Source organism: Aulonocara sp. 'chitande type north' Nkhata Bay, linkage group LG1 (genome assembly GCF_057382095.1).
Source record: "Aulonocara sp. 'chitande type north' Nkhata Bay isolate Kocher_YH1m ecotype deep benthic linkage group LG1, A_spYH_male_GT1.1, whole genome shotgun sequence".
Lineage (NCBI taxonomy): Eukaryota > Metazoa > Chordata > Actinopteri > Cichliformes > Cichlidae > Aulonocara > Aulonocara sp. 'chitande type north' Nkhata Bay.
In genome coordinates, this window is record NC_141344.1 from 39,085,043 (window position 1) to 39,112,103 (window position 27,061).

The window sequence follows — 27,061 nt, forward strand, 5'->3', positions numbered from 1 at the left end:
TGGCCTTTACTAACTCTACTTTTTATGATACCAACTCTAATTCAGCTATATCGGTTGATGAATTTTCTAACTCCTTTATTTCAATATGCTCCTCGATTTTAAACACTGTGGCTCCATTAAGGGCTTACCAACCATGGCTGAATGAATCCACCCGCGCTCTCAAGCGTGAATGTCACCGAGCCGAGAGGAAATGGAAAAAAGGCAAACTTCAGGTGTCCCTGGAAATCCTGCATAACTGCCGATCAAAATATCAGAAGACTGTCAAAATTGCAAAAGCCTTCTTCCTGACAGAACTTATTACTGACCACAGTCACACGCCACAAGTTCTGTTTAAAATCTTTAATTCAGTTGATAATCCCTGCTCTACGCCTCCCTGGCGCTCTGTGAAAAATTCTTACATTACTTTATAGATAGATAGATAGATAGATTTCAGCACTAAGGGCACCATATCTACCGGCAGTTAACCAAACCCCAGTTTCTGAATGCTCTATGGTTTTTCAACAGTTTGAGCCTGTATCTTTTTCGACTCTGAAAGAAATTATTGATCATATGAGTAACTCTAATACGCTGCATGACATTCTGCCTTCCCACATTAATAAGGAACCTCTGACTACTATCGGTCTCTCTATTTTACTTCTAATGAACTCTTCACTGTCATCAGGCTGTGTTCCGACCAGTGGCGTGTCCAGCGGGGTGGCACAGGCCACCCCAGGTGCCACCCCAAAGCTAAAACAATAAAATTCAATCAAATGTACGATTATGTTTTAACAGTTAAGCTCGGATATCTGAGTGCAAGTGAATGCAGCATCAGCTTCTGCACTATGAGCATCACGTTAGGAAAAACTATTTTTCGGCAAAAGATAATGAGGAGAGAATAAATGTCCCTGTAAGTAATATTAAGTTTGTTGAGTTTAGTAAACTTCGGTGAAATTAGAATACCAAGGAAAAAAATAACACTTAAAGAATTATTGCAGCCGTCGCATATTTCAGACAGTAGGCTGCTGGGGGGAGCTAGCATAAGAGTTATGAGTTATAAGATATAATCCAAGTCGTAACATTGCTGTGTGGAGCTGCAGATTTGGTTGCAGGTTAATACTGGCAGTGTCACCATGCCAGCTGACTGTACTTCATCACCAGCCAGTGTTGTTCTTTATACATCAATATTACCAAAGTTGACCATAAGGCAGCACTTACACTACACTGTGCGGTTTAGCTAATTTCTCTCATTACTTATCCTATCTGCCAGCTCCATGTTATGAATAGAGTGTAAATCACCCCTGTGCCATGTTCACTGCAGGGATGTGCAGTTCTGGATCTCAAGGCTCCTGGTCTCCCGGTTTCAGATGTTTCCATACTTCAACACAGCTGATTTAAAGAATCATTTACAGACTTCTGCACAACTAGGTGTTTGGGGATTATTTGATTTGAATTGGCTCTGTTGGTATAGGTAACATCTAAAACGTGCATGATAGGGGTCCATGAGGGCCAGAATTTGACATCCCTGACTTCTAGTCAAGGTCATACATCAGGAAAGTTGTTGTTTGTGACATAAGTTTTTGCTTTATTACTTCAGGGCCAACCAGTAGAGATAAAAGAAGAGAAAGAATGAAAAGATCTCAAAATATTGAGAATTTCTTTCTTAAGAAGGCTAAAATACACCCAGAAGCAGAGAGCAATGTCAGGGAAAGGTGGACTGAGCAGCAGTCATCATTGTCACCTGTGAGTTCTACAAATGAAGGTATGTGAGAATGAATAAGGAAAATGCAAGGAAGGGATGTTTATATTGTCAAGTGTTCAACCGATCCTAATATTTGGGGATAAATAATTAACTAAGCAAATATATGTATTGTGCCACATAATTGGAAAGTAAAACAAAATCCTTCTTTAAATAACAGTTTTTTTTAAATTTAATGAAATGTAATATTTGTATATTATCCCACTTGTAGTGTTTAAAATCTCATTCTAATAAGAGTTAAAAGCGCATTCGGTTATTAGGTTTATAGGGTTATTGAATTATGGTTAACGCTTGGTAGAATTTTTTTTTAACATTAGATTACATCTGCCACCCTTCTCCAAATCTGTGCCCCTACCTGGCCCCCCAACAAAAATTTTCTAGACACGCCACTGGTTCCGACTGCCTTCAAACACACAGCCGTACAACCTGTAATCAAGAAAAGCAACGCTGACCCCAACAGTCCTCTAAACTTCCTTTCATGTCTAAAATGTAAAAACAAATAGTCCCTCTTAGAGACGTGGTGTCAGTGACAAATTTCAATCTGCATTCAAACCCTGTCATAGTACCGAGACAGCCTTATTGAGAGGTTTTAATGATCTCCTCCTAACTGCCGCCCTGTGACTCTAGTCTTATTAGATTTAACTTCTGCTTTCAATACGCTAGACCATAATATTCTCCTAACAAGGCTAGAACATGTAGTTGGCCTTAAAGGTAATGTTCTTTCATGGTTTAAATCGTATCTATCAGACAGATACTTCTCTGTCACCATGGGGAAATACTCTTCCTCTTCTTCCCCTGTTAATTGTGGTGTGCCTCAGGGGTCCGTATTAAGTCCCACGCTGTTCTCCCTGTACATGCTGCCCTTGGGACTCATCTTTAAAAAACATAACATCTCCTATCACTACTATGCAGATGATATCCAAATTTACTTTCCTCTAAATTTGGATGCCTCGTCCCCGCTCTCGCCTTTGTTCGAATGTCTGTGGGAGGTTAAAGACTGGCTATCCCAGAATTCTCTTAAATGAAGGAAAAACAGAAATTAGTGCTTTTGATAGCCACGTTCCCCTGGGCCAGCTAACTGATACAATGGGGTCTTTTGCCAGCCACTTTTCTCATTCTGCCAGAAACCTCGAAGTGCTCATTGATAGTTCTTTTAAATTAAACAAGCAAGTATCCACTGTGTTAAAAACCAGCTTTTATCAATTACGCCAAATTTCCAAAGCTAAGCCCTATTTATCATATAAAGAACTCGAAAAACTTATCCATGCCTTCATCACTTTTAGTTTGGACTATTGCAACTCTCCCTCCTTCAGTGCCTGCAATTAGTCCAAAATGCAGCACCACGCCTCTTAACTGGCACTAGAAGGCATGAGCACATCACCCCTGTCCTCGCTAACCTACACTGGCTTCCCGTCAAATATTGCATTGATTTCAAAATCCTTCTGCTCACTTTTAAAATTCTAAATAACCTGGGCCCTAGCTACTTAACTGATCTCCTTGATCCGTACAACGCAAAGAGAGCACTAAGATCCTCCAGCCAACTGCTCCTAATGCGACCAAGGTCTCGTTTAAAAAACGGAGGTGACTGTGCATTTGTCATCGCTGCCCCTAGACTCTGGAATAACCTCCTAGTCGAAATCCGTACTTTGGAATCGATTCAATTGTTCAAATCCTGTTTAAAAACACACTTGTTTGTACTTAGCTTTTGAAACAAATTAGTTTGACTTTCAAATTAGTTTGCCTGCACTACACCATGTTAATGCAATTTTAAGTATAATTGTACTATTTGTACTTTGCCCTGCCTGCACTGCGGTTTTATTGTGAAGCACTTTGATGTACATTAGTCTTTTAAATGATCTAAGAACTGTAACTTGCAGAATTGATTTCTTTCAACTGACTGCTTTAATATGATGTTTAGTATAATTTAAGTATTTTCTATGCTTGGCTGCAGCATTACTAGGGAGTTATGACCATTACGTTTATGCAGTAGCACTACTTGCAAGAAAGAAACGCTAATTTAAGGAGGTCTTCCCCCAAGTTCTCAACAAAAAGGTATTTCAGGTGAAGAGTCTTACGTCATTTTGATTGGCTGACTGAGGATAAACAACAACCCAATGAAGGTGACGTGCAGATCACAGAAGCAGACTTTCATTTTTGCAACTGATCAGCTCTACTGAACCAACGGGTCACACAGATTTTTCCAGGGTTATCATCAAAACACCAAAGTATGTTTTGGAAGAATGGTGGACCATCAAAGTAGTAATGTAACAAAGACAATGTAAAGGTTCATTCAAGCCATCTTGGTCTATATCAGGGGTGGGCAACTCCAGGCCTCGAGGGCCGGTGTCCTGCAGGTTTAGATGTGTCCGTGATCCAACATAGCTGATTTAAATGGCTAAATGACCTCAACATGTCCTGATGTTCTCCAGAGGCCTGGTAATGAACCAATCAGGCGTGTTGACGCAGGGTGAGATCTAAAACCTGCAGGACACCGGCCATGTTGGACCAGTTATTAGAGCAGCAGAAAGTCTGAAAGGCCAAGATTTGAACAGAAATTGTGCATTTTTCACTACTGGAACTCTGAACATATAAGATTTACTTCTTTACACGAATAAACCTAATAAATAAAATAAAAAAAGGCGCAACACAAATACTACTCCAAAGTCAACAGATTTATTTCCTTTAGCACTGAAGTTGTTCACAGTAACATCACAAGGGAATACATTGCAAATGGTTATCCTGCTCAGTAGTAGCGCTCAGTACCGAAGAGTCCATTCTGTGTGCTCTGGATTCCCACAGTAGAAAAAGAGGAAAGCGAATGATGAAAGGTATTGCTTTAATTTTCCTTTCTGACAACTCAACACACACCCAGATGGGCTGAGTGAGTGACCCAATTGCCAGCAAGGTCCCTCTTTGAGAGAATGAGTAAGGAGAATGCATTGCACGGTTACTGTGTGCACACAGTAATCAAAAAAGAGAAAGGACAGCAAATTAAATGAAAATGTAAAAAAACAAAAAGGCAAATTCAAATGAATGCACATAAAGAACTGAAACGTGTAGAGAAAAGGGGAAGAGGAGAACAATTCCAACGACAACATGCAAAGAAAAGACAAATGCTGAACATGCAAACAACCATACAAGGTCAAAGCTAAGAATAGGGATCCCCTTGTTTTTTTGTGGTTTTTTTCTTTTCTTTTTTAAATAAGCTTGCCAGTAAACTCGGCTTATTTACAGAATGAGTGTTTGGTGAGTTCTGAGCCGTCATACGCGCACGGGGCATGGGGAAAAGGACAGTTATCAACAAAGGGTTTGTTCCTCTCAAAGAGGCTAAAACTACATTCTTAAATTACAGTAAATTATTTTCCCAAACATATATTACAAGGTTTCTTGCATCAAAACCCAGGGAAAGCAACAAACAGACACAAATGTTTTCATTTCTCAGTGGTCAAATAAATTAAACATGACAAAAATATCCTTAAATAATCTGACATTAAGAAACATTCTCTACATCTTTCATATAAATAAACAATAATAAATTAAATTAAAAAAATGACAAAATACAGTAAAGTACAAAAATATACACAGCAGTTCAATATTGTCTGAAACCTGCAGATAATCTAAAAGAACTTGGGGAATAAAAGAGAAAATTTAAAACATACTGAAATGGTGTAACTCAAGACAAGTGTTCAAAGTGCAAAATAAAAAGGAGACGACTAAGCAAAAAGGCCTGGTCACACCAGCAAAATTTCCTGGGCAATGTTAACGGTCAACGCGCTAGCTAGCAAGAACTTGCTAGCGCTAAATCCAAGATGGCTTTTTGAGCATTTTCTATTTTTTACCGTAATGGGCTCTTCCGTCTGAAGTGAGAAACTAAGTTTAGCTAGCAAGTCTGCAGCTAGCTAACTAGCTCATTTAGATTACTATTCGTGTACCTCACATTAACAAAGGTTGTTTTGCCGTTATCGCTAGCAGTTGCATTATTTCTTGACTCCCCACGACCTCTGTTGCAGGTCTCTTCCTGTATGTGAGCACCATCTACTGTTACAATGAAACATTTCAAATGCTGGTGTGGCCGTGCCTGTTCGTGAATACAAAAGAAAATATGGCAAAAACTCTAAAACATAATGCCACTACTACACTTTTTGACACTAAGCAGGGACATAGTTTAGTCTGTACAACAGAATAGATCATTCATTTATATAATATTACCACCGCCAACCCTCTTTATCATACTTTTATGGGCAGTCTTTAATTGCAAGAACCCATGTACAGAAACACCACAGAGCGAGCTAAAAGAACCTGCTGCTCACAAAGAAATATGATTTTAAAAAGAATTACAATCCAGCCAGTGTTTGTTGATCCATCCGTCCACCTTTGCTTTCTTCCATCGCTCCTGCATCCCATCTCGATTTCAAGTTCATCACGCGAACAGGTTGTTTATGCCGAGGTGTATGTGTGGGTGCATTTTTTTATGTACATGTAGGAGAAATGGAAGAAAGAGGGAGAGGGTATACATGTGTGCAGACTGACAAACGTCACTGTCTTAAGGCTTTTTTTCTTTTTACAAGTCTTCCAAGACGTGTCTGTGTTTGGTCTGGCGGGGTGAAGTGTACTCTACTGATGCGGCAGCAGGAAGAGACTCAAAGATATAGGGCGGGGGGAGTGGATTCAAGTGGGCTAGGGAAGTGGTCCTCAGTCTTTTCCAGTTTCAAACTCTCCTGGTGCTGGCAGGCCCAGCAGGCCGCTGTCAGCCATCTCGCCAAGGTTAATAGTTATTATGGATGATCCCTGGTGGCAGAGACAAGTCAAGCCATCACACATGTGAGGAGGACACAGAGAGGGACACAAGGTAGGGACGACGAAGCTACATCTGCTACTTATTGTAAAATACTGATCGACCTTTAAACTGAAATAGCCATTCCCATTATTAAGTACAAAATTTATAGGCAAAAAGTAGATCTTCTTGTTTTATTCTTAACTAAAGGGCAAAGTTAGCAGCTCTCCTAATTTCTCTTATTTAATGACCTGATTACTGCTTTCATCTAGTCATGCACAGCTACGGCTCCTTAAGGTTGTTCCTGTGTCCTGCTGCTGGCAGCCATCTTTGTTTTGTCTTTGCCAGGGGGGCATTTAGAGTCATTAGGTGGGGGCTGGTTGGGCTTGCTGCTGGGGGTATGCTTGGTGGGGGAGCTAGGCGTGGCGCCGGGGGAGTGGGACGCTTGGATGTTCTTCTCGTCTGAAAAAAGCTGTTTAATTACGTCAAAGAAGTTACTCAACGGGCTGCCTACACAGACGGGAAGAAAAGAAAAAAGAGAAAGAGAGAGAGAGAGAACAAACAACAAATGAGCAATGAGGTTAACATGAGGAGAGGAAGAGGACGTGATGGAGGAATGAGAGGAGTGGAGCTAGGAAAGGAGACTCTTGCGACCGAGACAACTGAAGTCAGAGCTTTTGTTTTCAGGCCAGACGAAGAAGAGGTGGCACCAAAACGACACTGGTTGTATCAGGACTTCCATCACTTTTACTGCGAGAGGTTTTTTTGGTCTCTGAGTCTCAGTTTCCCTGCAACATGGAGAACCAACAGGAGCACTGGAAGACATTTTGAATCTTACCATCAGAACCGCGCCACCAAATCTCAGCTGACACCGCAGAGGGAAGAGATTTTAAACTGGAAGTTTATCATGACCTGACGGATACCTGGGTTCAGCTTTTGGTTTCAACAGCTAGCCTAGAGGGACATTTCTTGCGGGGTTTTTAGAGGGATCAGTAAATTGAAGTCTTTGTTAAAAAAAATAAATGACTAAAAACCCAGGACTCAGTGTTTCCTGTAAAACCATAGTACAACTATGAAGCTGTAAGGGAAAAACCAATAGGAACATATGGCTTAAAAGTTCACTTTTTTGCTTCACTGCTGTACACAAGAATGATTCCAAATGGTATAATTTGTGCTCTTTAAACAGCGTTCAATTACATTTTCATAAACCACCAACACATAGACTGCCACCCTCAACAGATGATAATTTTAGCCATTTGAGTCCAAAAGTGTTTCCCCACAAACATTAAAAAATATGACTTCACAGCACAAACGGCTCAAGAACGTATGTCGACAAACCGAAGGGCGAGATCGCAGTGGCTATGTCTAATAAAATATTTTTGATAAAAAAGCTTAGTCAGCCTGTCGTAACAGGCTTTGAGCCTGCATTACTTTCTAATTTTGTTAATGCAGCATTAACGTGTTATTTAATAAAAGCCACCGTCTGTACTGTAGATGATCAAATAACTGGTTTATTGTGACAGTGAAAAATTAAAAAATGTCCCGATTCTCAGCAGACTCTAGAGATACAGACTCTAAGAGCACTCTTAGTCTTCCACATCTTCCCTGCAACAGAGTAAAAATAGGACAGCATCCTCCTTGTGAATAGAGGAGATTAAAAAAAATTGGTGGTTTTCCCTACATTGATTTTTTTCACATTTGGTGACTGACTGCAGCTGAAACAAGCACAGTGTTTACACAGGACAGCTGGTGAGGGAAGGTCTGCAAACTGTCCCCTAATTTACAAAAGGAAATTACAATCAATCAGAGTTGGTTTGTGCCAATGACTGCAGCTTCTCTTAGATGCATCTCGTCAGACATGACTCAGCTGTTTGCATCCTGGTTATATTTCTATATGAAGACAAAGTTGCTGAGTGACTTTGTCATTCTGCAGTTAAATCGCTGTCCTGCAGCAACTACATCAGGAATTTCTGTTTAGATCTCTGAGGTTCTGGCTGGACTCTAATCAGTTAGTATACATTTCTGTCTATTTAGAAGGGCAACAGATCTTTACCAGTTTATTAAACTTAGACCCCCGGAGAGCAGTCATTTTGGTTTTCTACCTTAGACCCCCGCGGAGTCATCATTTTGCGTTTCTACCTTTAAAAGCCGGAGAGCAGTCAGTCAAATGCTGGAGTCATTCATATGTATATTAGGTCGTTACCTAGGAATTCTGGAGGGAGGGGAGTGGGGGTGAGTGATTGAGGGGGTGGGGGAGTGGAGCGTTTCAGTTTGCCATCTTAGGGAGAAATCAACACATGTCCTTTGTATGTCCTTTGTTGCTGACATTTATTGATGAAAACAGTACAAAAAACCAACCATTTGTACACATATTTACAAATTATGATAAAAAGTGAGTGAGTACATTTCAACATTTTCAGCAATCACTCACAATCCTGGCACTGCCACGGTATCTGTCGTCTGCATTTACCACATGTGTACCTGTAGCAGTGAACACATCGCACAGTGGCATGATTTTTTTTGCATCTGTGTTTGACCTGACACGTGGCCCTTTTTCCAGGGCTCGGTGTGGAGGGTTGTGTCCGAAGCAACTGATCTTTTCTTGCCTTCTTCGCAGCTACATGAGAGCGAGCCAACTCCCTTGCAAGCTCCACCAGGAAGTCCACCCGTCTTTCCTTCGTCCCGGTGCATGCTTGATACAGCACATGTGCATTCAGTGCTGCCATGTCAATCATGTTATAAAACACGGCGACTGGCCAGCGCCGTGTTCCTTTGCGGACAGTGTACTCCCGAACCATCTGGTCCATCACATCCACGCCACACTTTGTTTTGTTGTAAAGGGTGACAGTGTTTGGCTTCCTTTTGGTAGTGTTATCAGTCTGAACCACGCTGTGCATGCTGCTAAGAATATAGACTGTCTTCTTCCGTTTGGCCGCATACGCCGTCAGCGTGGCAGCAGAGGTTGAAAACACCTAAGAAATAAGATAAATTGTTATTTCCATAGCACTTTTACACACAATGAAACACATAAACATAGAACCACAAAAGACCTGCAACATACCTGAGTGGTGAATTCATTGCGATCTGTCTGTCTAGTGGATTGAGGAATTTCCCTGCGAATCTTGTTGACTGTGCCGAGGATGGTGGTTTTCCGTCCAAGAAGTTTTTGCGCAAGTGAAAGCGATGTGAAGAAATTGTCCGTGGTAACATTTCTGCCCTTGTCTAGGAATGGTTCCATCAGCCTCATTACTACATTTTCAGAAAGTCTCTCCCCAGTGGGACGATTGGGGTCCTTGCCAAGATATGGGAAGACATTGCAAATGTACTTGGATTTTAGGTCGCAGGCCACCCAAAACTTGATCCCAAACTTGTCCGGTTTACTTGCAATATACTGCAGGAAACAGCACCGAGTCTTTGATGGGAAAAGCTGTTCATCAACGGTGATATGTAGACCAGGGTTGTAGCACGTGATGCAGTTGGTGACAAATGATCCCCACACACTGGAAATTGCAGCGAACTTATCAGTCTTTGCTCGATCACTGCGGGTGGACTTGTCATCAAAGCTTAGGTGTTGCATGATGTCTTGGAAGCGGTTTCGTGCCATAGTTCCAATTATCTGTGGGTTTCCCAGGTTTGCTGACCAGCAGTCATTTACCGATGGAACCCTGTAAACCCCCCGCAAGATGACAATTGCAATAAATGCCATTAGTTCAGGCTGGTCAGCAAACCTGGGAAACCCACAGATAATTGGAACTATGGCACGAAACCGCTTCCAAGACATCATGCAACACCTACGCTTTGATGACAAGTCCACCCGCAGTGATCGAGCAAAGACTGATAAGTTCGCTGCAATTTCCAGTGTGTGGGGATCATTTGTCACCAACTGCATCACGTGCTACAACCCTGGTCTACATATCACCGTTGATGAACAGCTTTTCCCATCAAAGACTCGGTGCTGTTTCCTGCAGTATATTGCAAGTAAACCGGACAAGTTTGGGATCAAGTTTTGGGTGGCCTGCGACCTAAAATCCAAGTACATTTGCAATGTCTTCCCATATCTTGGCAAGGACCCCAATCGTCCCACTGGGGAGAGACTTTCTGAAAATGTAGTAATGAGGCTGATGGAACCATTCCTAGACAAGGGCAGAAATGTTACCACGGACAATTTCTTCACATCGCTTTTACTTGCGCAAAAACTTCTTGGACGGAAAACCACCATCCTCGGCACAGTCAACAAGATTCACAGGGAAATTCCTCAATCCACTAGACAGACAGATCGCAATGAATTCACCACTCAGGTATGTTGCAGGTCTTTTGTGGTTCTATGTTTATGTGTTTCATTGTGTGTAAAAGGGCTATGGAAATAACAATTTATCTTATTTCTTAGGTGTTTTCAACCTCTGCTGCCACGCTGACGGCGTATGCGGCCAAACGGAAGAAGACAGTCTATATTCTTAGCAGCATGCACAGCGTGGTTCAGACTGATAACACTACCAAAAGGAAGCCAAACACTGTCACCCTTTACAACAAAACAAAGTGTGGCGTGGATGTGATGGACCAGATGGTTCGGGAGTACACTGTCCGCAAAGGAACACGGCGCTGGCCAGTCGCCGTGTTTTATAACATGATTGACATGGCAGCACTGAATGCACATGTGCTGTATCAAGCATGCACCGGGACGAAGGAAAGACGGGTGGACTTCCTGGTGGAGCTTGCAAGGGAGTTGGCTCGCTTTCATGTAGCTGCGAAGAAGGCAAGAAAAGATCAGTTGCTTCGGACACAACCCTCCACACCGAGCCCTGGAAAAAGGGCCACGTGTCAGGTCAAACACAGATGCAAAAAAAATCAGGCCACTGTGCGACGTGTTCACTGCTACAGGTACACATGTGGTAAATGCAGACGACAGATACCGTGGCAGTGCCAGGATTGTGAGTGATTGCTGAAAATGTTGAAATGTACTCACTCACTTTTTATCATAATTTGTAAATATGTGTACAAATGGTTGGTTTTTTGTACTGTTTTCATCAATAAATGTCAGCAACAAAGGACATACAAAGGACATGTGTTGATTTCTCCCTAAGATGGCAAACTGAAACACTCCACTCCCCCACCCCCTCAATCACTCACCCCCACTCCCCTCCCTCCAGAATTCCTAGGTAACGACCTAATATACATATGAATGACTAGCCAATTTAGCTTCCACTTCCAGCATTTGACTGCTCTCCGGCTTTTAAAGGTAGAACGGTAGAAGCCTGGAAATCCCAGTGTTAATCTGGCTATGAATGGATGCAGAAGTGGCAACAATGAGTTCATTGCACACAATCACAATAATCATGATAACCGTGCTGCAGTCTCTAACCATTGTTTTTTATTGTGTTACTTTTGCATTAAGCAGTGAAATAAAGGGCGGTAAACCATGTCAGTGCAAATGTCTTCCAAAGCTCCAGTTAACTCCCCATTATACCAACATCCATCACAACAACATTTGATAAGTCTTTTGATCAGTGCTTTTAAACAGCAATGAATGAATAAAACATGCAACAATACAGCACGGTGCACACATTAATACACATTACAGGGTTAGTTTAAAACGGTACATCCTTCAGTGAGCATCTGTTGGTGTTGGTTTTGAATGTGCGTGAAGAGTGAAGGCGTGTCCTGAGAACTTACCATCGTCCCCCTCTGACAACACGCACACATGTGTTCCATTTGTGTCTGATCTTTTGTTCAAGTGAGGTTAAATATGGAGAGTTATAGAGGAGGGGTGAACAACCTGGTATCAAGCATTATCATGCAAAGGCTTAATCAGGCTAGTAAAGCCCCAATGCCAACCTCCAACCCCAAACACACAGAAATATAGTCATCGTATCAAGTCATTGTGTTCCCTAACTCAGCCAAAACTACCGTGGAAACATCACTGACACTACATAGCCCAGTAACTTTGACCAAGTGGCCAATTAGTGGGCCCCACTACATTTAAAATAATCTTTTACATAAAGAAAGATGCCCATTGCCCCTCAGACTGGAGAATTCACTGCTTTCCATCATCGTCCTTATGAAATCATAAACTGGATGTCTCTGTGTTTAGAAAGCTTAATGGTCAGTCTGTGTGGCTTTTGAACAAATTATTTTTTATTGTCCGTCAATAAAAAAAAGTTGTTAAACACTAACAATGAGGCCCTTTTAGATTTGTCAGGTGAAAACCTTTTTAATAGTGCTGTCAGCGTTAATCTCATTAAAATGGCGTTAACGCCAAAACCGCATTAACACGGCAAATCTACGTTAGCGTGGATCGCCCCGTGCGTGGGGCTGGACGGGGCTATCGCATTAACGAGCTAACTGCGCTAACACCTTGATGTCCTGCAGCCCCACGCACTAACTCGCTAACGTAACGCGTTAATGCGGTTATGGCGTTAACGTCATTTTAATGAGATTAACGCTGACAGCACTAATTTTTAACACACTGCTGTCATCATACGTTGTTTTCTTATTGTTCATGACTTTCATCAGTCAACAAAAATTATATTTTTTTGTTTCAGAATGATATATTCATCAAATTAAAGAAAATTTGAAAAAGAAAGACTCAGGAACAAATGTGAATAAGCGGCTACACGAGCATTATCTTTCTGGCACAAACTGAAAGAATTTGAATCTAATTTTTAGAAATAATTTCTATACCTTGCTTAATCCTCTTTTTACGATGATTTTTTGGCCTTTATTGGATTCGGACAGTGAAGACAGACAGGAAAACCGGGAGAGAGGGAAGAAGACATGCAGCGGATCGGACTCGAGCTCAGGATCTCCGGCCACACGGTCGCCTGCTCACCCACTGAGATAAACCTGCGCCCAGACTCGCTTGGTCCTAGCTGAAAAGCTAAAACTGACTAGCTAAAATGAGCCATAAGAAATATTAGTTAATTACATTTTTAAAAAAAGTTCCTATTCAAAGAGCATTATTAAAATCCAATAAAACTTAAACATGCCTGTGTTACTGACACTGGTGGAGCTTGGGTCAGAAATTGGCTCAGTATGTTGATGCATCACATTGGTTTTGTTTGATTAAAAGAAGTCACTGAGTTGCGCACATTCTGGGCATATTTTTTTTAAAGAGACCAAATTTCAAAAGCCCTCATCAACACTAATGTTTGTCTCAGAATAAACAACTGGAAAAATGAAGAGGTGCCTCTAAGAAGCCTTCCTGTGGATTCAGTTTCTTGTAAAAACCCCCAAAGCACTTTCTACTCCTCATTGAAAATACTCCATTTCTTTCCATTAAAATGACTTGTTACGATGAATTATATTTTATTTGCAGCTCACACGCTCCCAGACACACGTGTTAGTGCAGACAGAGTGTGTTGGTGAAAGGGCCTCCAGGACGTTGCCAGTGTGTTAAAAGCCAGAGTTAAGGTGGTTTGCCGGGAGTTCCCGGACGCTCTGGGCCTTACCACGCTTGGAGGATTTACTGGGCAAAGAAGCTGAGCGCTGAGAGCCATCTGAGAGCAAAGGACAGTGTCAGAAACACCAACCCACGCACTGAGGCCGTGTGCTTCATCAACACATGAGCTGAAGCCCAACATCAGCAGGGCAACACATTACACTCCCTCTTGGCATGAGTGGACTCCAAACACATGAATGTTCAGCTCATTTCTTTCTCCTGTTTGCTATTTTGCGATCCTTCCTTGTTGTGATATTTTCTGTGTTTCAGTCATTGCTAGATTGGTTTAGGTAGAAACACGTCGACTTAATCCAACATCCAACTGAAAAACCTTAATGTTGGGAGTATTGAGCCTACTAACTTATATTCAGCATATTATGGGCGAACCTGCTGCAAACAGTTTAGTCAGCGTGGCGAGCTAGTCTGACGCTCTCGTTCCATTTTTCTATAGGAACCAAACTTTACAGGATGTTGGTGAAATGAGTGAAAATGAAAAAAACACCTAAAGAAAACTGACAGAAAGAAAAAATCTCAACATTTGTTGGTCGTGTAAGCAGATACTTTCTTAGCAGGGACAAGTGCTGTAAATAAATGTCCTAAAAATGACATCTTACTGTAATTATGGAGTGGATGGATATCTGCAGATGGTGTAAAGTCTTGCCTGATTTTTCTTTTTATGTCCTCAACTCTTTCAGTCTCAAAACAAATATATATGCAAAAAATAAAGCATTCCTTGGTAATGTGGACCGGTCTCATCAAAAACTGTGAAATAATGAGACTTAAAGGCCCAACTGTGCTACAGAGCGAGCGATTTACAGTCTGATCTCTGTTTGCAAAGACTTTGGGTTTAGGGAAGCAGAGAGCAAAACTTCTCTGTGCTGAACGTTCACAATCCTTCCCGATCTTTTAAAAGATGTTGACATGATTGTACAATGCAAGTACGTCCCTCACGTGTTGGTTTGCCCTCCTAATTCAAACGTACCTGAACCTCTTTGTTGTTGTTTTTTAGAAAGAACAATCGAACACGACTTTCTGACAAAGCTAGCATGGACTGGATTCGAAAAAAGAAGACAAAAAGAAGCTAGTGCACCACTGTGACTGTTCTAAATCTTTGGGTAAGAAGTAAAATCTAAACATCATCATTAGGGCTGGGTTTTGATGATCGATTTATCGATTAAAATCGATTCTAGCTTGGATAACGTGATATCGATTCATTAAAATCCTGAATCCATTTTTAAATAATCTCAGGTTGAACCTCACAAAATTTCTACAACCACCAAACAGCTAAAAGAGTAAATGAGAGCAGGAACACGGATTCTGCTCAAAGACATAAACACAAAACGCGAAGCCGCCAACGCATCAGAATCAGTGAGCTGTCGCCTTTATCCCCCGACGGCACGAACACGGACATGTCGTCGGGGCTGAAAGCCGACAGCTCGCTGGTTTTGAAGCGTCGGCAGCTCGTTTTGTGTTTACGTCCTTTTTGCGCTCGATTCTGAAGCTGCAGGTTTCATCTCTCTCCGAACAATACTGACTGAACCAGCAGCAAAAGACGATCCAAACTACGCTTCACATAAACATAGTCATGAATTTCCTCTGACTTTTGCTGCTTTGCTTCCACCACGATAAAAATCACACTGCATGTAGAGCTCTCTCTCTCTCTCTCTCTCAGGAACAGTTTCCCATCTAAAAATCCGTTTTTTGCATTATTCGCTTACTTATTACCCACAAGTCTACGGTGTTGGCCGCTGTTTTTTTTTTTACTTCTGACAAGAAAGCCTCATTTCTGCTGTTCAATACTGAACAAATGTAAACTTTTTAAAATTTTAAATTGCAAAATGCTGTGTCTCTAATCAAACCTCTGTAACTTTGCTAAAAACCCCGACCAGGAAATCACCTTCATGTTTTTCTGTGTTTTATCTTCAGTTACTTTGACACAAAGGCCTCTGCTGTGATGCTCACACCTTTGATAAAGTCTCACAAGTGGCAGCTTTCTTTTTATATATATAAAAATATCGATATGTACTGATAAGTGATCAGAATTATAATATTTCTGACTGTCTGAGGCAAAATTTCCCCGATTCAAAATTGAATCGAATTGAATCGAATCGATTCGGGACCTTGTGAATCGGAATTGAAGCGATTCTAGAAATCAGTGACGACCCAGCCCTAATCATCATCATCATCACAACTGTGGGGCCAAACTAAACAACCACGGGGAGAAACTTGCTCCTCTGTAGCTGTTTATCAGCAAGAAAGTGAGAAATAGGCTGAACATTCACATGGCTGACATTTCTTTACATTCACCTTCCACAACCTTGCATATATACAAATACACACAGAAGCCCAGAAGACTGACGTCTTTACAGCTGTCAGGGGTTTAGCACATTTTATCACACATGCAGATTTGCCTTCTTCCTGCTGCACAGAGATCAACACACACCATATCACATACATGTTTGTTCGACATACACTGTAGAGCATGCTTTCATTTTAGTACCAGACAGTCACGTGTGTGAGTGTGTGTGTGAATGGCAGCTCACCCAGAACCATCAAGACACATTCGTGAGAAACGCGACACAGTATGGAAATGCTGGCTCTCCCCAGTAAAGAGGCCAGTTTGCAAAACTGCGTGTGTGTGTGTGAATGTGCATGGTTCTGGGCTTTCATTCAGCATGCGAGCCATTCAAATCATCCACGAGGCTTTAGAGGAAGCTGTGGATGACAGAAGCTGGGTGACATGGAGAGGCAGGCCAAAGGGAGAGAGACAGAGAGATAAGAAAGAGAGAGAGATGTGGCTCATTGGCACATCTACATAATGGTGGAAGCGACTGAGGCTGTGCATACAGTGCGTGATAGCAGTTCCCATCTGTGGCAGTAACTGTTGATAGTGGGTCCTTTAAGCTGAGTGTGCGATTCCTGCAGGTGGACATCTTTCACAATATCACTAATAATGATCGTGACTGGCTGTTTGGCAGAATCATCCATTTCAAAACTTAGAGTGACTACTTTTACGTGTCAGTGCTCCTGTGTGTGACGCTAAGGTCAGGTTGTAATTTCTCTGCTTCACCACAAGAGGGGACCATTATCAAGTAAATAACCACAGATAAAACAAGAGGAAGACCACCAGGATACCACACTGACAAACAAAACTAACACGGACAGCTGGAGAACACAGACTTTCTTTTCTTCCATATTTTTTTCCCTAATGTTTCCATCTATATATAGGCAGCCCCCAAAATAATGGCAAACGTCCCAATCACATCAAAGGTTTGAAAGAATTGTGGGATTGTTCCAGCGTGTTGACACTAATCAGACAAATGTACTTTTCTCCTTCTTGCTGACGAAAATGCTGCATGCACAAGCAGCTAATCCACAAATGAACAGTTGTAAACATCCATTAGCCGAACCTACAGTTTGCTTGGGTGTGTGTGTGTGTGTGTGTGTGTGTGTGTGTGTGTGTGTGTGTGTGTGTGTGTGAGAGAGAGTGTGTTTCTGCTGAGTCAAGTGTGAGGTCAGAGCCAAGCTGCTCGTCTATGTTGAATTATTTACAGTTTGAGATACACTTCTTAGTGGCTGTAATCAGTCCTGTGAATGTGTATATACATCTCAGTACATAACACTGCCATGTAGACTGTGTGTGTGTGTGCTGGTGTGTTGACGTGCACACCATGGTATGTGGCAGGGACATGCACGTGGAAATGCCGTGTGCTAAAAGCAGTGCGCCGGGCTAAGCTGAGCCGAGGTGGGCCGCAGGTGTGGCTGTGCTGTGATGCGAGGAGGGAGGGAGGTTGTGAGGGCGTGGAGGGTGGGGGTTGTAGGCGTGGTCGAGGACGAGTGGCGAGGGACTCCACTTACCGGATATTTGTGGCTGGATGCCAGGCTGGTCGTTGGAGCTGAGCAACTGGGCCTGGATGGTCTCCACCACACGCTTGAAGCGTCGGCTAGGGCCTGTTGAGAAACCGGGTCCGTGTTATAATCCAGACTTGACACTGTAGCCACAGGGCTGCAAGGAGTACTTAAAAAAAGCAATACTAGGGGTGCACGAGTGGTTTTTGCAAGCATAATTTCAATATTGTGTGTTTCCCACTGAATTCATTTAGTGTTAGCACTAGCAGTCCACGGATTCAGCTCAGCCAGCAGTCACAGCAGATGTAAGCCCACATCACCTGATACCACAGGCAAATCTCTGATGGCTGTTCTGTTTCCTTTTGGCTTTCTACTAAGTGCAACCCATGATTCAGTATATTGAGCAGCAGTAATCTGAACTATTGTTTGTAAGACTTTCTCAGTCTCTCACACCGGCTTGTTTGGAGCGTTGTCTCAGTTTGTTGTGGTTCCTATGCATTCACCGATGCACGGCTCTCTTAAGGTTCAGCAGCATTTCAGGCTGACTTCTGGATTTGGTTCTTTTTGCTGGCTGTGTTTGGGATCACTTTCCTCCTAAATGACACCATTTTGGCTAAGCTTTAGCAGCTGGCTCCAGATTTAACACTTTAATACTTGGGTACACAGAGAAGTTCATGGTCAACTCAAAAGCTGCAAAGTTCCCAGTCCTGTGGCTGTAAAACAAGCCCAAATCATCACCCCTCCCCCACCAACAGCTGGACTCTGTGCTGTCCAATAACATGCCAAACATCTTGGCCTTGTGTGCCAAAAGGGCATCGTACAGAAGTACTGTGGTCCTTTCAGAACATGCAAACATGAGGGCTTTCTCCTGGAAACTTTCCACTGAACAGTCTTTCTCAGTGCAGAATGATGGGGTCAAGCTGTTTGGAGAGGCCTTTTCCAGATTGATGGACAGCAACAGCAATGTAAGAGACTGCTAAACCTCTTGCGGGTAACCTGTGTTACCTACGTGTGCTATAGATCGCAGGTTTAGCTTCAGATAATAAGCTTTCCCTGGTGTGTGAGTAACACATACATAAACATGCTGTAAGTGGTAGCTACAGTAAGTTACTCCAAATGGTTGTAGATTGTGAGCAGAACAGTCACTGAAAAGCACAGTGCTGTGTTCAGTGTCACAGGAAAGAAGAAAACAGTCCCTGTTCGTGTTGCTGAGGCGTCCCAACGAGTTCTCCAAAGCAGAAATGTGCATGTTTGTTCCTGTTTAATATACCAGTGGTGTCCGACTCCAGTCCTCCAGAGCTACCGTCCTGCAGCTTTTAGATGCGTCCTTGTTCCGACACACTGGAGTTGGACACGCCTGACCTACACTCATTCACCAAACACTTTTTTAGGTACACCTTGCTACGACTGGGTTGGACCTCCTTTGGCCCTCAGGACTGTCACAGATTCACCAAGGTGCTGGAAACATTCCTCAGATCTATGACACCAATCTCTCGCTCCCCCACAGATCTAACAAAAAGACCCCAGAGGGGTAGACTGAACTCCTTGCCATGTTCAAGAAAGCAGTCAGAGATGATCTGAGCTGTGGCAATAATAACTGGTACTACGGTAGGATGGAGTCATGCATTCTTGCTGTTTACATGCAATTCTGACTCCAGCCTCTGAATGCTGCAGCACTCCATGTAAAATTATTAAGCTCTTCAGCATACGCTGGTTGCCATGAGTAGTTATTTGAGTTGCTGCTGGCTTTGCTGTTCCTCTGACTGGGATGATCACCCAGTAAACTGCTGCTCACTGGATATTTTCTCCTTTTCTAGACTGTTCTCTGTAAACTGTAGAGAATCTTGCCATGCTTAAAATCCCCTTTTGCCCCATTCTGATACTCGACTTGAACTTCAGCAGGTCATCCTGACCAAGTCTGCATGCCTCGATGCGCAGTGTTGTTTCCATGGTTTTCTATGTGTTGTGATGTATGTGGTTTACCTGAGAGCAAGGTGAAGGTGACAGAATATATGCCGTTCTCCTTTGTGGCGCTGGTGCTCTCGGTGTAGGTGATGTCCACCTGGAACTTCACCGGCTTCTGGAAAACCGTCGGACCAGCTGTGGACTTGTACTCTGCCCGGAAACTGGTCTGAGAGATGACGCTGTGGCTCAGACTGGGAATCTGGGGAGAAAGACGGTGGGAGAGGGTAGGAGGGTGAGGTTGGTGGAAGAGCAAAGGCGGAGTGCTTCTGAGTCAGCAGCACTGGGCACGCAGACACAAGACAACTTGCACATCAGTTAAAATGGCAGCATGGATGTAAGAGAAAGAGACGGGAGCAGAAGGAGACACTGTTGGATGTGCTACACCCTAACATGTGGTGACATTTTGATGCGTAATCAGCGGAGGCCACGCTAACACCAAGACGTGAACAGACAGCAAGCTGTTGCACAGAGCTGTTGTGGAGGACCAGCGTGGATCGTCACGATATTAGTCAGGTTTTAATCTCATGGCTGGTTGGTGTACATGAGCGTTTGCATTTTTCTCCTGGACTGCTGGGCTTCTATGGTCCTGCTTGGTGAGTTTCGCGCTCACTATAGCAGGTTTTTATCACGCTCATGAAGGAGCACCTTCACCTTATATTTCAGGCTTTGTAACTTGGGATGAAAATGCAAAATCTATAAGTTAAGGCATCATGTTTTTCAAACGTGTGTATGTGAGAAGAAAAAAAATATCACTACTCCTCCTGTTTGATTTGTTTAGTGAGTATTTCCAGGTACCAGCGTGAGTCATAATGAACATAATGTTGGTTTTCATCTGTGCTTTATTTTGAAGGTTTACACATACACTGTGAGTAGTGTTGGGAAGTAACACAATACCAGCGTCATGTATTTAAAATACAAAATATGAGTAACTGTATTCCATTACAGTTACCGTTTAAATAGGTGGTAATCAGAATACAGTTACTTTGTTGAAATAAATAGAATACACGGGGGTCACTTCCTGTTTCATGTTAAGCTGTCCCCTTTCTATGCCTTCTCCAATTTTGGAGATTTAATGCTCCGGGTTTGAGTCCGACCCCCCCCCCTTTTTTTTTTCTAATTTAATTTCCATCTGGGATTAATACAGTTTCTCTGATTCTGATTGCTGGAAACACAAACAAAACATGTAATAAGAAGCTCTAATGTAAGCATTAGAGGTGGGAATCACCATATATCCCACGATACGGTATTATCACAATACTTAACGCACGATACGATATTATTGCAATTTCTAAAAATATTTTGCAATATTCAGATTCTGTACATAAAGGTAAACTTTATCAATATTCATTTTATCTAATAACAAAGTCTCGCACTCAGTCTTTCTCTCATTTTAGTCAGTTTTATTGTTGACAAACTGAACGGTTTGTATTACAGTCTAGTCCAACTTAACTGAATGCAACCATCTGGTACAATTATAGCTATTCTGAACTATGAAATTTATGAAAACTATGCAGCCCATTCAGCAACTGAAGAATTTGAAAGTAAATTAAAACAAAATATAATTTTGCATTAAATAAAAAAGTTTTAAACTTAATTAAAATAAAACATGTCTTAAATGAAAATAAGTAAACTGTCATGTTTATTGCTGCCATAAAAAAGTTAAACACATTTGGACAGTGAAGGAATGTCAGGATCATAATGCTCAGAAAAAGGATCAACATGCTCTGAAGTCAGAGCACAAAAACCTTTTTTGTAACAAAATATCGATTTCTGCCGTCCCTGTATCGATACATTATTAGTAAAAAAAATATCACGATACTACACAGTATCGATTTTTTCCCCCACCCCTAGTAAGCGGCCTGTTAATGTTGGTGGTGTCAGTTACACCATGGACCCAGAGGCAGCAGTGCACAGGCAGGAATGCGTTTCCGACACCACTTCATAAGAAGAATGGGACGGACGAAACTTCAGTATCTTCGATGTACTATTGCTGTGTGATTTTTATTACTATTACTGAAGGCTACTCGCCACCGAGCGAACATTGTTAGCTTGTTCATAGACTGCAGACTGTTAGGCCATTTTTAAATACTCATGTACACAAGTCCGTACTCGCGTTTTCACTAGTCCGGACTTTGTAAGTTCACACGGGAGTCCGGACTTCCCGAGAACGCAGGACGTGTACATGACATCACAGCTGCATCCACTGTTAATTTAACTGTGATTAATATTTGCAATGGAAATTACACATGACATAAAAACATGATGAACAACATGATGTAGGTGATTTCTTTAAGAAAAATGAAAAAAAAAAGTTCCAACACTGACTGTAAGACTGTAAAATTATGTACGCAAAAATGCTAACAAAGATTTTATTGTCTTTATTTTTTCTCTGATATCTGAGAATAAGACTTCAGAGACATCAACAAAGTTCAGATGTGGGAGGAAAAAAGGCAGATTGAGGTCAAACTGATGTGAACATGCTCTGTCGGGTCTTCCAGTCTGCTGTGTTGTAGCAATGACTTCTTGTATTAAGGAAGAAAGCTACAACAATAGAACAGTTATTTATCAGATCAGCCTCCATTGTAGCATAGATCATTCAAATCGGGCATAATGTAATCAATAATGAAATGTTACAGGATTAGAAGAACCGAAGAGAGGAGTAAGGAGGGAGACTTACAGAAAGGAAGGCGTGCACAATGTCGGCCTTTATGGAGCTAAGAGGTTTGTCTTTGATGACTATGAAGATCTGCTCCTCCTTCTCCAGATTGATGAAGTTTCCAAACCATGACTTCTTAGCCAGTCTGCAGAAAAGATTCAAAGTTTGGTTCCAGCGTTACAAAGCACACTCAGTATACCCAGGTTATATTTTATTAACAACTAACAACTAGCTAAGAAAAGAGGTGGGATTGTAACAATTACAAAGAAACCCAAACAAATGAGACCGATACCTGACTAATAATTGTAACAGACAGCTCCATCAGCTCCATCACCACTGCTAACTAACGTAGAGTTGTGCAGATGATTACTTTACCTAATTTTAAATTGTTATTATGCTTTTGAAAGATTTGTACTGAAGCATTTTCCCAAAACACAGACCTGATGGGACACACGCGTTTCTCTGTGACTGAGGAGATACTTTCACAGCAAACATGCTTTTCTAGGAAGTGGACAGCTGCACACTCACGCAGCTTGGCTGGTTATTAATCATGGTATAACTGCACAGAATGAGCACATTACTGAGTTCCCTGATAAAATCCCTAATAAAAAAGGGCAATGTCTTACATGCTTATCAATGACTCAGCTAATTAATTAAAAAATAGTTTTCTCCAGCGAAGAAGGCCGAGTGTTTGACTGGGGTAAGATTTGGTTTTGGAGTTTAAAATAACTTGTAGCTGGTGTCGTCTGACTTATGATAACCGTCATTAGCCTGCCTGCTAACAGGGACAAACTGCTAACTGCTAAATAATAAACTACCTAACAACAGGGAGCCTGTTCCTGTGTTTTCTCTGTATTGTTGCAGGATCGTTACCTTACACTATAATACTGTGATTTGGTGTTATATGAATAACATCGAATTGACCTGAAATGAAAAAACGCAGTTCGCTTGCTAACTTAAAATGCTATCACATGGATAAGTCTACCATTCAGATTCCCAATATGCTAAAATAATGTAGCTGCTGCAGGTTCACATTTGAAACACTTGTGCTGCTATTAAATAAACATAATGGACAGGTGAGGTATTCATGTTTGCTGCTGTGGTACTCACTCTGGCGAGGAGTCTGGGGTGAGACTGGACATATCCTCCTGGGTGGGAACTGTGGACACAAACAGAGGCTAAATGTTAGATTCGGCTCTATAACTTATGGAAACGGCACTTGGGGAGATACTTCTGTGTCTTGTTTTTAGCACTACTAAGCAGATATCATCAGTGTAAACGAGTACTGGGCCTCATCATGACTTAATTCGGTTTGTCTGGAGGGGGGTTGGTTCAGCAGCATCAAAGCAGCTGTAAGAAAACTACCCAAACTAATGAAAAAATTAGGGAATTTTGTAAATTTTCCACTTTCTGTAATGAGGCCGTTATCTTCTTTATGACATGGCCTCAGGATGCAGATTCTCACGGTTAGGCTGGCGTCAGGTTAACTGCAGGTAAACGCAGTCATTAAGAGATTATTTGTCCTTGTTATTCCCCTGAGCGATAAGGATGGATTGCATAAACACACTCTGCTGAGTAGATTATCACATGGATAAGAGTAAGAAATTCAATCTGATTAAGCCAAATCATGAGGTTTCATTTCCTGGGCCCTACCTGTCTCCTCCACCATACCTTGCATTTTCCTGCGGTGGAAGCGTGGTGAGCCGAGGAAGCTGTTCTTGATGGAGTTGAGGCGCGTCCTCCAGGGCATGCCACCCATGGAAGGGCTGGGCGGTGGTGTCGGGCTGGGCGTGCCAGCCGGGCTGTCCTTGGGCGTGTGCACTGGGGTGCCTTTGGGGGTTGGGAGAGGGCTCCCTCTGGGGGAGGGGTGGGGAGTCACCTGCGTGATGGGGACAGATTTGGCGTTGTGGTCAGGGTGGAGGTGGTGGCGGCGGAGTGGGGACATCGGAGGCACCGGGGAGAGAGGGATAGAAAGCTTGGGGGGAACGGTAAGGGGAGGGTGGCGCCTCACCCGGGGGCTGTTGGGGATGCAAGGGGCCAGAGGCTGGCTCGGGGTGGAGGGCTCAGATTTAGGGGTGGTGGCAGTCTGGTCCGTGTTAGGGAGTGGGTTGGACCTGGTGGTTTGCAGGGGCTTCTCAGATACTTTGGGCTTAGCAGGGAGGGTCTGTGTGCGGGGGTGCATGATGGGCGAGCCCATCTTTGGCTGGTAGGAGTTATGTGTACGGGGCCCCACCCCATTAAGGCGGACCTCGGGGGAGTGGGTGGGGCTGCAGTTGGGGGACTGGCATAGGTCTGGAGATTGGGGTGGGATAAAAAACCGCCGGATGGGCTGCGATTGTCATGCACCGTCACAGATGACAGCAGGGTCAGCCAATAAAAAAAGCCAGAGGAACACCACGGCCCAATGAAGGTTCATTCCCATTCAACAAAAATAAAAATAAGCAAACACCAGGAAATAAAAAAGGAGTGTGGCAGATGGTTGAGAAGTGGAGCAGGCAGGAAGTGGTGAGAGTGCAAGAAAGAAAGAAAGACAGAACATGCGATTAGCAGAGTGATTAAGCCAATCACGAGGCAGCAGTGGAGCATTCATGATGCATTAACAGAAGGGATGCACCGAGATCAACGTGGTCACTTTGTCCACATTCTCATACTGTGTCGCTTCTGCAGTGTTACAACATACACAATATCACAGTCTAGCTTTGTTCTCCAAGGTTCACCTGGACTCATTACTTTAGTGCATTATAACCATGTAAATCACTGTTTACACGGAGAATAAAGCATCGTACGCTTTATCTATCCTACATATGAGCTAGCAGCGTGTCCACCTCTTTAAAAGCTAAACCCCTCTGTGGTCACTGTGGTCTGTGGTCACACTGAACACGCCGGAATGTTGCAGCAAATCTCCAGAATGTGGAGAAAGCAACAACTTTTAACTGAAAAGATGAAGGTTTGGAGTTTATTTAAATGTTTTGGCCTCTTAATATCAGGGCCAACCATCAGCTGAACTTCCTGAAACTAAGGCTTTCACCTGACAGAATTCCACTACTGTGAGATACATCGGTGCATCCCTAATTACCAGCAAGTGACCCAGCATGAAAGCTAACCGATTTAGCTTCACCCTCCACCTGGGAAAGCAGCCAGAGTGCATGCCCAGTGCTGACGCACAATACTGTGGGATGAATGAGCAGATCACTGATAAGACAGGTCAGAGCAGTGAGAATCCACAGCTGAACAAACTGCAGCAGCACAGCAGACCTCAGCAAATCAAAAACAGCGAGGCTGCAGAGCCTGTGGTGAGCTGTCAGCCCGTTCTTGGAATAGCATGTGTATAAAGTAATACAGTCATGTCTGTGTAAGAGTTTAACACTGAGAGTTCTGCAGTTCTGATTCAGTATTTTCTTATTACCGAAAAAAGAAATGCATCAGAAGACTCAACAGCTACTCATTGATTCTTATCAGTAATTAAAACAGTAACCTTTTTAGGAAGTTTCAAAAGCATCCTCTCTTCAGCATGTATGAAACAGACTGAGCAAATAAACTCAGGTGGGTCTGTTGAACGAATCAGCATCACTTATAGGAAGAGGAGCTGAAGATTACAATCTATCTCCTCTTTAGTTCGCTGTGTCACACATCACAATGTGCGGCTCACAAGGACAAAACATAAAACTTCAGCACGTCCTCACAGGATAGAAAATGTTACGATACCCAGCCTGTGCTCTTTCTGAGCGTTAGTTAGTAAAAATGAATGACTTTAAGGAAACAGCAAAGCAGCACCTGGAGGCTGTGAACTGATTCACACACTTCTCCTCCCTGCTTTGACTCTGCAGCAGGGTTTTCTCAGAGACTGACAGACGTGTTCTTCCACTAATTTGCCACGTCATTAGAATCTCTTCTTCATGGATATTAATCGCCAGATCTCAGTTTGGTCTGCGCTCATAGATGGATCTGGTCCCGCTTCATCTAAAGCTCTGTGTGACGTACAGCGCAGCACACACTGGGTTCAAATGATCCTAAATCAGATCGGCCTGCTGTGAATAACAACGAGAATAAAAAGAATAAGAACAAGAAGGCCTTTATTTATTTCACAGCTGCAGAGCAGTTAGATGACGATATAGATAAAAAAGGGGCATCTTTTATTTTCCACAGATGACCAACTGACTATGATTTGTTTTTCAGTAATTTGGTGGAAACTGTTTTAGTTAGTAATGGAGCGACATCATCATCAACCCAACAAATAGCATCTGTTAAATGTCTTATTACGTTTCCCCTGACGATTTCACCATTCACTTTTTAAACATAAGTTATTACAGTGAATTATACACGTGTTAGTTTGTTTCCAAATATTTGGTTTTAGCCAATATTTAGAGTTTATTCAGAAGAAGAAGTGGTTCATTGGAAAGAAAGGACAAAATGCAAAAAGTATTTGATTGTTTGGTGACCAGCCGGAACCCAAACACACAAAAAAATTTAAATTCAATCAACAGGCAAACACTAATTTATCCTCGTAGCGATGAGGTCGCTGGCGTATTCTAGTGGCTCATTAGGAAAACTGAGCGTTTATGACATATGACTGAAAAAACATTTCATTTACTACAATGGAAGACTCGATAGATACTTTTTAAAACATTTTTCCCTGAAAACTCAAAT

At 42.4% G+C, this 27,061-nt stretch overlaps 1 protein-coding gene across 12 annotated transcripts in view; it reads right to left on the bottom strand.

Annotated features, from left to right (window-relative positions):
- Positions 1-4,371: 4,371 nt before the first annotated feature.
- The window catches only part of LOC147339529 (serine/threonine-protein kinase BRSK2-like), a 151,842-nt gene continuing 129,152 nt past the window's right edge, over positions 4,372-27,061 (bottom strand). For 4 of the 12 annotated variants that reach the window (XM_086295346.1, XM_086295311.1, XM_086295337.1 and 1 more), the window contains 7 exons: positions 24,086-24,743; positions 23,525-23,573; positions 22,436-22,559; positions 19,777-19,957; positions 17,803-17,895; positions 13,955-14,002; positions 4,372-7,019 (listed from right to left, as the gene is read on the bottom strand). In XM_086295346.1, coding sequence (XP_086151472.1) covers positions 6,802-7,019; positions 13,955-14,002; positions 17,803-17,895; positions 19,777-19,957; positions 22,436-22,559; positions 23,525-23,573; positions 24,086-24,743 — 1,371 coding nt within the window. In that variant the 3' untranslated portion in view covers positions 4,372-6,801. The remainder of the gene's footprint in view (positions 7,020-13,954; positions 14,003-17,802; positions 17,896-19,776; positions 19,958-22,435; positions 22,560-23,524; positions 23,574-24,085; positions 24,744-27,061) is intronic. The other 8 variants (XM_086295394.1, XM_086295375.1, XM_086295385.1 and 5 more) reach the window with 4 other exon arrangements.